This window comes from Myotis brandtii, unplaced genomic scaffold (assembly GCF_000412655.1).
Source record: "Myotis brandtii unplaced genomic scaffold, ASM41265v1 scaffold920, whole genome shotgun sequence".
NCBI lineage: Eukaryota > Metazoa > Chordata > Mammalia > Chiroptera > Vespertilionidae > Myotis > Myotis brandtii.
In genome coordinates, this window is record NW_005371792.1 from 1,407,444 (window position 1) to 1,420,612 (window position 13,169).

Below are 13,169 nucleotides of genomic sequence, written 5' to 3' on the forward strand. Positions count from 1 at the left end.
CAGTTAAATATTTTACCCTTTGTTCTCCCTGCATGATCTACTATAATCTGTTTCATGTTGATATTTACTGCTGTGTTGCTGACAATTACCTGAAAGAGAAGTTGGGGTGCTTCACTGGGCTGGAAAAAGTTTAGCTACATCAGAAAGCAGGTCTAATTAAGCAAGTTTATTCTATGTGTATAAAAGGCTAAGTTGACTAGTGCATGCACAATACATATAAAGCTCTCTCTGGCACCAATCACACGTGTGTGTTTCGATCTGTCATTGTTGATCGTGAATTTGGTTAACACTTCTATTATAGAGAAAGGGTGAATAGCAATATTAAAATATTTCTTCTAATTGATTTCCATTCAATGTGCACAAGTTCATGCACCAGGCTACTAGTGTTGAATAACAGCAATAATCGATTATTGAGAGTATTCATATGTGGATACTAGCCTAGGCTTTTTGTATGTCTTATCTCATTTAAACTTCATCCTAGTGCTATTCCGTTAGAACTATCAGTGTCCCAACCTTACAGATGAGGCTGCTAAGGCCCTGACAGGCCATGTGATCTGCCTCTGGTTACTCAGCCAGTCAAGGGGGAACTAGACTTTAAACTGAGGTCATTTTTGAGTTCCTAAGCTCTCACTAATTTAACGCCCCACACCAAGTATGGAGAGAATACTGGATCAAGCAGCCCAGGCTCCAGTCAGGCCTCTGAACTGTGTGATCTCTGGCAACTGGTCTTAGCTTCCCCAATGACAGTGTCCTTGATTGTATGCTCCTTATGACATCAGGAAGACAAAATGCAACAATGCAACACTGGCAACGCTCTGAAAATTCTACGTGCTGAGCAAATCCAAGGGGTAATTAAGAGATATTGGATCTCACACAGGTTTTATTTGTCAAACAGACCTTTGGCAAACATTAAGGATACTCACAGAAACTCAAAGCTCTGAATTGGATAACAAAGTAAACATAATTCCTCTCAATAAAATGCAGTAGTGTGCCAATGGTTCACCTTTAATGAATATATTTATAGGCTATTTGATCGACTTGTTCATGTCCTACCTCCGAGCCATCACTGAACTTCACATTCTACTCTTTATTTTATTCAAACCTCATTTTCTGACAATTAACCTTCTACAGTGGGGCTGTGTATGTCCAGAGATCTGGCTCAGGTCCTTGCCCTTTTACCAACTTGCCCTATGACAAGTTGTTTTCCCAATGCCTCATTTTCTTCATTTACATTTGTGAGATGAGTGGATTGGACAAAATGATGTTGGAGACAGTAGTTCCCAAGTCTAGCCAATTCTCAGAATCACATGTAGGTCTTATTTAAAAACCAGTTTATGAACTCAGCAACAGGAGGTTCTGATTTCAGAGATTTGATGTAGGTTCAGAATCCACAGTAAGGTTATCTAACAGAACAGTTATTGAAAGCTAATTTTTGCCAGATATTATGCTCAACATGGTATACAGGCCTGTTTATACTTAAATCATTAAAACTGTTTGAGGTGAATACTAATACCATTTCCATTATAATATATTCCAAGTTTTTAACTCCTGCTCATTCCTTATAGTCTCTTGTTGCCTGTTTGTCTTTATGACTGACTAGAGGCCTGTTGCATGAAGAGATTCATGCAATAGGCCTTCCCTTCCCTTGGCTGCTGGCACCAGATTTCCTCTGGCACCCAGGACCCAGGCCTTCGCTCTGGCTGGGCTCTGGCCAGAGCCCCCCGCAGCCGCGACTCCGCTGATCCCGAGGCCGTGAGACCTCGCTGCTCAGCAGGCTTTGGGTATGTTTGGCTTTGCTCCACCGCTTGGAGCCTAGTATGCAAATTAACAGCCATCTTTGTTGCCAGTTAATTTGCATATAGCCCTGATTAGCCAATGGGAAGGGTAGCGAAGGTACGGTCAATTACCCTTTTTGTCTTTTATTAGATAGCATAAGTACAGGGGTGGGGGAAAGTATGTTTACAGTTGTTCATATGGAAAATAATCCAATGATCTACACTAATAAAAGAGAAACATGGTAATTAGTGTACGACCGCTACCCTTTTCATTGGCTAATCAGTGAGTATATGCAAATTAACTGTCAGCCAAGATGGCGGCCGGCAGCCAGGCACTGAAGCGAGCACGAGGCTTGCTTGCTGCAGACTCCAACGTTCCCCGCCTCTCTGAATTGGATAACAAAGTAAACATAATTCCTCTCAATAAAATGCAGTAGTGTGCCAATGGTTCACCTTTAATGAATATATTTATAGGCTATTTGATCGACTTGTTCATGTCCTACCTCCGAGCCATCACTGAACTTCACATTCTACTCTTTATTTTATTCAAACCTCATTTTCTGACAATGAACCTTCTACAGTGGGGCTGTGTATGTCCAGAGATCTGGCTCAGGTCCTTGCCCTTTTACCAACTTGCCCTATGACAAGTTGTTTTCCCAATGCCTCATTTTCTTCATTTACATTTGTGAGATGAGTGGATTGGACAAAATGATGTTGGAGACAGTAGTTCCCAAGTCTAGCCAATTCTCAGAATCACATGTAGGTCTTATTTAAAAAGCAGTTTATGAGCTCAGCAACAGGAGGTTCTGATTTCAGAGATTTGAGGTAGGTTCAGAATCCACAGTAAGGTTATCTAACAGAACAGTTATTGAAAGCTAATTTTTGCCAGATATTATGCTCAACATGGTATACAGGCCTGTTTATACTTAAATCATTAAAACTGTTTGAGGTGAATACTAATACCATTTCCATTATAATATATTCCAAGTTTTTAACTCCTGCTCATTCCTTATAGTCTCTTGTTGCCTGTTTGTCTTTATGACTGACTAGAGGCCTGTTGCATGAAGAGATTCATGCAATAGGCCTTCCCTTCCCTTGGCTGCTGGCACCAGATTTCCTCTGGCACCCAGGACCCAGGCCTTCGCTCTGGCTGGGCTCTGGCCAGAGGCTCCCTCCCAGCCGTCAGGCTTCGCGACTCCGCTGATCCCGAGGCCGTGAGACCTCGCTGCTCAGCAGGCTTTGGGTATGTTTGGCTTTGCTCCACCGCTTGGAGCCTAGTATGCAAATTAACAGCCATCTTTGTTGCCAGTTAATTTGCATATAGCCCTGATTAGCCAATGGGAAGGGTAGCGAAGGTACGGTCAATTACCCTTTTTGTCTTTTATTAGATAGGATAAGTACAGGGGTGGGGGAAAGTATGTTTACAGTTGTTCATATGGAAAATAATCCAATGATTAATAAATAATAGTACAAGAATGAATTCTGTTTTGCGTGCTCACAAGTCTAAACCTACCATTGCCCACACAGTATGTACCTGCTCTAGATTCTAAACCTGATAATCCCAATGTCTACAGATTTTAGAAATCTAAATCTTGTATTCATTGTTTCTTTGTTTTGATTAATAAACAAAGAAATATGATTGCTAGATCTTAATCATATTGAGGGTCTTGAGAGCTGAAGATGGAAAAGTTTTAATTTTTTTTATTCTTTAAAATATTTTTTGTTGTTGTTGATTCCAGAGTGGAAGGGAGAGGAAATGAGAGATAGAAACATCAACGATGAGAGAGAATCATTGATTGGCTGTCTCCTGCACGCCCAACACTGGGGATCAAGCCTGAAACCCGGGCATGTGCCCTGACTGGGAATTGAACCATGACCTCCTGGTTCATAGGTTGACGCTCAACAACTGAGCCATGCTGGCCAGGCTGAAGTTGGGAAAGTTTTAGATGCCAGTGACCAAGGCCCACTCCAGCCTTATTTGAGGGGAGAGTGTCAGCTCAAGACTCTCTGATAAGACTCCTTACCCATACACATGTCCCGGGTCTCAGAATTCTGATAGTAGTGTTCTCTCCACATGGCTCTCAAGGCAGCCTGACTTCTCTCTGCCCTGCCAGGGCTCCAGACTAAGGGTGACTTTTGGTTTATTTGTTTGCTTTGATTTGGTTATTCCTTTTTCTGGGGTGTGCATGTGGAGGTATCCTTGGAAACCTTTCCTACCTTTTTAAGGGATAACCAGTACCTCAAAAGTTTTTTTTTTCTTCTTAAATCAGAATCTATTTGTTATGCAGCAGCAGGGTCCATCAGCTCTTCATAACCTATACATTTAAAAATAATATGTATCTATTAGAATTTAATATTCTGTTAGATTATAATAATCATGAGGGCAGAGATCATGACTGTCTTAAACTCAACTCTATCTTTTGTACTGAGTAAAGTTCCTACACATAATATTTTCTCAAACCTTCTATGTGACATTGTTAACAACAAAAACACATCTGTGTGACTCAAATATTCCTCCATTTCTTACCCATAATCAAATGAAAAAGAATATCTAGACTAAATGATGGATTGTATATTGGAGTCAGAATTTTACTTGAGAGCTATGCTGTCCAATACATTAGCCAGAAGCTATATGTGGCTATATTCATTTTAATTTAAATTAATGAAAATAAAATTTAAAATTTAGTCCTTCAGTCACACTAATGATATCTTCATCACCACAGGAAAAAAGTTTATTGAGTGAGAATCCTATGTGTGATAATTCAATCCTCTACCTAAAAACTAGGTTTTGTAGCTCTCTGAATTTCTTTAGTCGTGGTATGTGCCCTGGACTAAGCAACTACCTTATTATTTCGTTAGAAAATTTTCATTTCTTCTGCACTCCAATATCCTTAACTCTATTTATCCAACAGCCTGAATCCCCTCTCTATAGCAATAGGCTTTGCCAACTGGAGTTTAAGCACAAACTCTAGTTATTTCTTTTAAATAATTAATGCAATTCAGTCAAAATGAAAAAAACCACTAGTTTTATTATTAAGCAATATATTAAGTAGCCACCCCCAATTTTCTGCCCTCTCCCTGATTCACAAGAATGAAATGAGGTATTGGAGAACAAATATTTCAACATAAGTGCACATACACACAGCACACACATGTATAAATAGTACATAATTAGATAATTGAAGGTGGTTTTTGTCTCGAAGGCCTTATCAGAACGTTAACGTGTTCAATTGGCTGGTTCAGAGAGCCCAATTCTTTTCACTCATCCAAATACTAGTAACTCTGTTACTATGAAGGGCTTCATTCAGCCTGATATAACCATGTGTTAGTGCTTTGTTTAGAATTATTTTTGTAATATTCCCTTGAAGAGAAGGTACAGTGTCCTGTCTTTGCAGAATATTTTAGTGATAGTTCCAGAAATTTATTATACCTTTTGAAGTGAAGTTTTGTAAACTAGATATATAGGAATATAACCACACTTTCCCGTGGATGTGTGAGCGACAGTGTGGTGACAAAGGCTAACTGCTGTGTTAAAGAAGCATGACTTTCAGTGCTATTCTTGAATGTGTGTGACTTACTGATTGTGTGACTGTGATGAAAAATAAAATCACGTTCACCCTTTGGGAAAAAGGCAGCCTGTGTATGCAAGGTATTACAAGTTGCATATCAATTTAATATTTCGTGTGTAGTGTGAAATTTAATGCTTGATAAATAACAAAGAAATGAATAAGGAATCTAAAAGCGAAACATAAGCATTTCATTTGGTCCCCTTTGCACAATAGAATGCCAAAACATTTGCTAATACCCTTCTTTCAGCTCTAAAGCATAACCCCATTTCCTTTAAAATATTACCTGAATCCTGCTGTGATTTAGAAAGAAAAGTGGCATCTATCTAATCATGGAACATAAAATTGACTTGGTTATGTAGTTTACTGGCTTATCTGTCAAACAGAATTCAAATGTATTTTAGGATTAATTTCTGAGATTTAAAGAATAGCAAGGAAACTGTTCTTATTGTAACTAGCTAGTTATTAATATTATAAAGGAAAGAAAGCAAAGGGAAGTCGGACACTGTAAGCATGGTCACCTGGGAAACTTCACCAGGAAGCTACAGCTTCACAGGGCATTCCTCCTCCAAGGGTATTAACATTCCTCCCTTTCTCCATCCAGTACTGGGCTGTTGGGGGTGAAGGGGGAGGTAGGCACATGCACAGTAGAAGTCAGGGTGGTGCAGGGGAGGTGCTTCCTGTCAGTTTAGCCTGGGAAACAATGGATTGGCTAGGGGTGGACCCCATCAGAAGCATGCAAAATCTTGAAAAGTTAATGGGTTAGTTTGAAGAAGCTCCTGGTTAATATCCCCAGAAAGAGTTCCTCTCTCTTGTTCTCTTGTTCTCTGTTGCTCCCTCTTGCTTAGTAACCCTCACCTGCCCCTGTGTCCTGCATTCTCTCTCCATAGCCGCGTGGCCCTAACAGCATGGCCCATGGCAGGATGTTGGGCTGGACTGGACTTTAATGTGAAGCAGAAGCTATGGGCAGGGGCCTTAATTCTGGTCTTGTTGAAGACAAGATTGGATGTCTTTTATGGTGGGATGGGCAGAAATGGGACCTTGGAGAGGAACCCCCCTTAATTTTACACCATCAATAAAGCTTTCCATGAAATCCCATCCTCCCATGGGGGCCCCAGGAAATTCATTTCCTTGTGGCACCCCAAGAACTCCACTTCCACCGATAACAAAACTAAGTACAAACACAGGGGCAAATAAAGCAGGCACGGAAAGATAAAACCTCTGAAGTGTTACGTTTTGGAGTTTTTAGCTGATGTTAGCCATAAACAATGTGAATTTTAATGTATCTTATCGCGACAAAGGCAATGTAGCAATCCATAGGATAAATGGTAGTACAATTAGCCTCAGATGTTAATGTCCCTCCAGCTACATATGCACTTTACTATTGAATTTACTTTTCAATTCAGTAAAAAAGCAGCAGATCTGTTTAAATTCCTGTACATTTAAAGTGCTTAGCATAGTACTGGCAGGTTGTATATCCTAAGCAAATGTTTATAAAACAGATGAATAAATGAATGAATGCTTTCATTTTCTTTTAAATTATATTTAGTGTACTTGAGTGAAGCATTTTTGCATTGCCTCTTTAAATAAGAATATTTAATGAAGGATTTTTGCTAGAGACAGTAAAAATATTTTTGCAGATTAAAAAAAATTGTGGCTATTATAAGTGTAGATATTAGGTTGAAATTGTAAAATATTAATAGCCCTCTGGGAGAATATTGGTTTTGTTTTAAAATACCTTATTTTTTTTGGATAATTCTAAGAATAAAAACAAATAATTGCATGATAAAAATAAATAAGCAAGCGAGCCAAATAAACCTTTCTATTGAGCAATTTTTCCACTCAGCATAATTCCCTACAAGTACAGGTAAAATTGTGCCTGTGTCAATAGAATATTTCTTCCTATTACTAAGTAGTTCTCTACATTTGGCTTAACCATTCACCCTTTAAACCACACCTTGATTGTTTCTTATTTTTACTATTACGAATATGTCCTATGGTTATTGACTTCTAGTTTTATTCCATGTAGTCAGAGAACATATTCTGTATAGTTTTTTAAATTTGTTTTGATGTTTGTTTTTTAATGTGGCCCAGGATATGGTATACTAAGATAAAAGAACCAATTTTTTCATAGTCTCTCGAAAAAATGTATATTCTGCTACTTTGGGGTGGATCATCTTTTAGTTGTATTTTTGAAGTGGTTGTTTGCGGCAGCAGTCTCCGGCGTTTACCTATGCCGCCATCTTGGTTTCTGATGTTTGTTTTTTAATGTGGCCCAGGATATGGTATACTAAGATAAAAGAACCAATTTTTTCATAGTCTCTCGAAAAAATGTATATTCTGCTACTTTGGGGTGGATCATCTTATATAGGTCAATTAGATCCTATTTGTTTATTTTATTGTTCCAATCTGTATTAGTTTCCTGTGGCTGCTGTTAAAAATTAACACAAAGTTTGTAGTGTAAAATAAGAAGGAATGCATTCTTTCACAGTTCTGTAGGTTATTATCTGAAATCAAAGTGTGGATAGGGCCTTGGTCTCTCTGGAGAATTTGGGGAAGAATCCTTTCCTTGGCTTTCTAGCTTCTGGTGACTACTGGCATGCCATTGTTACATCAATCCAACCAATCAATGCCTCTGTCTTCACATCCTCTACTCTTGTGTGTGTGTGTTTTCTTTCTGCTTCTTTTTTTACAAGTACATTTATGGTGAGGATCAGATGGTGTTATAATTTTTGTTTCAATCACCATGTATGATTTGGACACCTCATGAAGAGGACAATCTATTATGTTTACCTGTATTTCTAGTATTTCTGTTCTTTTTTCCTTCCTGATGTTCTATGTTTCTTTTCCTTATTTTCTGTTTAAAGATCCTTCTTCAGCATTCTTCTGTCCTCCATAGTTTCAAATGAGAAATCTACTGTTATTCAAATGAGTGCTCCCTATCCTATATAATAAAAGGCTAATATGTAAATCGACTGATTGGTGGAATGACTGGTCGCTATGGCGTGCACTGACCACCAAGGGGCAGATGCTCAATGCAGGAGCTGCCCCCTGGTGGTCAATGCGCTCCCACAGGAGGAGCATTGCTCAGCCAGAAGCTGAGCTCATAGCTGGTAAGCGCAGTGGCGGCTATGGCAGGAGCCTCTCTCACCTCCATGGAAGCACTAAGGACCCCTTGGGGGATGTCGCCTGCCAGACCGTGAGAGGGTGCAGGCAAGGTTGAGGGACCCCCGCACCCCCCAGTGCACGAATGTTGTGCACCGGGCCTCTAGTAAGTAATATGCCATTTCTTTCTGGCTGCCTTGAAAATTCTTTGAATTTAGATTTTAGAAGTTTAATTATTTTGTGGCCTAAAGTGAATTTCTTTGAGTTTACCCTATTTGAGGTTCATATAGCTTGTTGAATCTATGTGTTTATATCTTTCATAAAATTTGAGCCATTTGCAACCATTATTTCTTCAAATGCTTTTTCAACCCTACTCTTACTTCGCTCCTTCTGAGACTTCTATGATATAAATGGTATTTCTTTTTGTTATTACTCTGCACTTTATTGTCTGTCCATTCAGATTGAGTAAATTGTATTGAATTATCCTCAAATTCACTGTGTCATCTCTATTTTTGAGACTACCCAGTAAGTTTTCTGTTATAGTTGTATTTTTCAGTTTTATAAGTTCAATTTGGTTATTTTGATATCTCCTATTACTTTCTGATTTTCTCATTTTTCACTATTTTCAAAAGAATTTGTAATTGCTTGTCAAAACGTTTTATGATAGCTTCTTTAAAATTCTTGACACATAATTTCAATATTAGATTCATTTCAGTATTGGCATCAATTGATTGCCTTTTCTTGTTGAAGATATGATTTTCCTGCGTCTTATTTTGGTGTTTGGTTTTCTATTATATCCTGGACAGTTTGGCTATTATGTTAGAAGACACTAGATCCTATTTAAATTTTTTATTTTAACAGACAATCACACTGTTTAGGTTCGGTCCTGTCCTACTTTTGTAGGCTGTGGTTGCAATGACAGTGTAATTTTCAGAACATATATGGTACTATTTTCATCTACTTGGTTTATTTCATGCTTCTTGGGCTCCCACTGGTCCTTGTTAATGCTGCTTCACGGGGCAGACTAAGCTCCCTGAGATAACACTTATTTATTACATATAGCAGATGCCATCTAATGTTATTTATGCATATACTCATATACTAATTCCATACTGAATAACAAAAAAGCAGAAAGGACCATTTGTGATGGGAAATGTGGAAGTTGATACAGAGGAAGAAAAGTGAAGGAAAAGAAAAAGGAAGAACTAATGAGGAAAACCAGTGATGAGAGAGACTAAATGAAGCGAGAATGCTGAAAAAAAGTGTAAGTCCAAAGAACAAAGGGGAGAAGGAAGGAGAAAGCAAAAAGGAGAAGAAAAAAAAAAGTGATTAGAAGAAAATATGAGGAAGGAAGGGGAAACAGACCCCAATAGAAGTCTAAATCTTTGAACATCAGAGGTTTGCTTTTACCTTAATTTTAAGAAAATATTAATACACAAATTTTTTACTATGAAGTTGTATATTATGTATATATTTCTTATTATGCCTTTAATATTCCAACAATGGGAAATTATATGTAATTAATAGCACCTCTTCCCTCCAAAAGCAAATCAGGCATATATAAAACAATTTGGAAATATTTTTCAGAACAATTATTTTCTTTGTATTCAAATCATAGTGTGCAGGCAGTTTTTGAAAGTTTGCCTTGAATTGAAAGTGTCCTGTTTATACTATTCTCTGTGTTGTATAAATTTGGCTCCCTCCCCACCCCCATACTTTGATATCTTTGAAAATAGAACTTTATTTTATCTTTTTATGCTTATCATCCAGAGGTGTACTAGTAAATAGAGAACAACAAATACTTTAATGAATAACTGAGAGTATTATGTATAAAATAATGAAACACCAAACACTAGAAGAAACTGCATAAGATAAAGTGAACATTTGATCCCATAGAAATTATAACATCAAGCAAGAATTCAACTTTATTTCCTTATGTCGATTAGATCTTGGTGATTGGTGCCGGGGGAACAAAGTAAATGATAGTTGCAGACTTTGGAATCCAGATCTCTATAGTTTTACCCCATATTTCTTCTTTGCCTCTTGTTTCATCAAGTAGCCTAAGCACTTTATGCTGTGAAAAATAAAGACAAATACATTTATTGAGTATATTCGTGGTAGTGGAAAGTGCCGTGGGTGAAACTGATGTACAATCTTGGTTGGTCAAGTCAGGCTGTTCTTTCCAGGTAACTGCAACCACCTTCCTGTCCAGGTGTTCTGAGATACCTTATCTTAACCCAAGCAACTTATGTAGATGGCTAGATTGTAAGTCCATATTCCTTTCCTATGGTGCTTATCGCCTCTGAGTGGGCACCAAGCTAAGATGGCATAAGCCTGTGTTCATTAAGTTTTCCATTAAGCATCAACTCCCCAAATTCATCAAAAAGCACAGGATGAAGGGATAGATTTAAATTACTAGATCTTCAGATACTTTATATTAAATGAATTTCTTTAGTGCTATCTTGATTTAGGAGGTTTATTTTTAGTTTATATTGAACATGCTGGTTGAATTAATATCTGACAGTTACTTTCCAATAATGTTAGCTTAGTTATATCTAGTTTAAATTTTTATTTTTACGACCAAGGGAATTGTCCATTAATATAGTCAGTGCAAAGACTACTATATAGTCAAAGGACTGTAGCTGGTGGAAACATGACTTATATAAGGCCAAACAATTATTTTGATTTATTTTAATCTCTTGGACTTATTCTCTGAGTGTTATTTTAATAACAATTAAGTGTAGTTATTCTGTTATTATTAAGAAGATTGAAAGTTTTTGAACTGGCTCATGAACCAGTTTCATTATGTACCTGGGTTTAATTTAATTTTGAATGACAATGTTTTCTTATTTACTTTTCCTTGATCTCAGACTTCATTTTATCATTGTCTTTAGAACGTGGCCAAGTAGAAAACAATAACAAGTGTTTCGATTCAGAACCATAAATTTTACACTGGCTGTAAATATTAAATAAATTTGCTTGAATGAATGTAGAACGTCAGTATGGCTAATAAAGCATTTCTTGCTTTTCCTCTTCAAATAATAATTGCATTTTTGGGAATCGACTATGTGAAAAACACTGATTAAAATCCCATGTTAATTTTGCAGGTGATGGAAGTCAAAGGACAAATGATCCACGTCCCAGAATCAAATTCCATTTTATTCTTGGGCTCTCCATGTGTGGACAAGTTGGACGAACTCATGGGCCGGGGACTGCATCTCTCAGACATCCCCATCCATGATGCCACCCGAGATGTCATTTTGGTTGGCGAGCAGGCTAAGGCCCAAGATGGCTTGAAGAAGAGGATGGATAAATTAAAGGCAACTTTAGAAAGAACTCACCAGGCCCTGGAAGAAGAGAAGAAGAAAACAGTGGATCTTCTATACTCTATTTTTCCCGGTGATGTAGCTCAGCAACTGTGGCAAGGGCAGCAAGTGCAGGCCAGAAAGTTTGACGATGTCACCATGCTCTTTTCGGACATAGTTGGCTTCACGGCCATCTGCGCACAGTGCACCCCCATGCAAGTGATCAGCATGCTGAATGAGCTCTACACCAGATTCGATCACCAGTGTGGATTTTTGGATATTTATAAGGTAAAGGGGTTTAATTATTTATATATAAATCCTTTTTAATAAGAAATTGTGATCTTAATTAAATTGTAGGGACCTACTTTTCTTTTCGTACTTAAACTTGATAATAAATGACTGATATCTCTGATTTAGACATCTGTGTACAGGATACAGGTATTTCTGCTTTATTAGTAAACTTCTATTATGAGTCAATTTGTAGTATTGATATACTGCAGATAACTGTGAATCACGGTATTGCTCAGTAAGGAAAAATTCTGTAAAGCTAATCCTTTGTAGTCACTATTTAAAAAATTAAACTTGCTGAATACTAGACAACTTTTAACCACTTAATGTCTTTCTTGGAGAATGGGATTCCAAAGTAAGAACTTTATGTTGACAGTTAAAAAGAAACAATAAGCGATGCTAAAATATACATTGCATTATCAGTTAAATCATGGTTAATCAATATTTTGCATTGCATTGTCAATTAAGTGAGGTCCCTCTAATTCTGAAAGAACACATGTAAATATTTTAACTATTGCCCAAATGACCGATGGTTTTTAGTGGAAGAGAAGAAAAATAGTGGAAGAGCTTTGAAAATGAGTACTAATCACCACTGGGGCGTCTGCTTTGATGAACTCCTTATTATTATTACAATCATAGCAATATTTTGTGTGATTCAGCCCCGATCTACCTAGTATTATTCTGGTATAGGATAAAACAAAGCATGGCTTTATTATGTGAGACAGAAAGTACGTTTAGTATAAACAAAGAGCAGTGAACTGTAGGTTTTTATTTTCTTCTTTACTAATCCATCTAGACAGCTATTTCTTTTTATAATAAGTTCTGCAAATAAGCATATTTGGAAAAAACCTATCTGTTTGCATTGCTTTCATTAAAGCATATCTCCTTCAGAGAAAGGTGTTATCTAGCCAATTATCCTATCCTATATAATAAAAGGGTAATATGCAAATTGTCCCCTAGACCGGGAGTTTGAACGGAGTTCAACCAGGTGGTGGGGGCAGCTCACCAACCACCCAGGGACCTTCCCCGAAGCCGGCCCAGTCCCATGGGACCCGATTGGCAAAGGCCGGCCTGACCCCACCCGTGCATGAATTCATGCACTGGGCCTCTAGTGTATAATATATAGCCAA

The 13,169-nt window shown here is 37.6% G+C and overlaps 1 protein-coding gene across 1 annotated transcript in view; it reads left to right on the forward strand.

The window, feature by feature from the left end:
* Positions 1–13,169, forward strand: part of GUCY1A2 (guanylate cyclase 1, soluble, alpha 2) — a 296,176-nt gene that overhangs the window by 177,785 nt on the left and 105,222 nt on the right. The window contains exon 7 of the mRNA XM_014532888.1: positions 11,554–12,039. Coding sequence (XP_014388374.1) covers positions 11,554–12,039 — 486 coding nt within the window. The remainder of the gene's footprint in view (positions 1–11,553; positions 12,040–13,169) is intronic.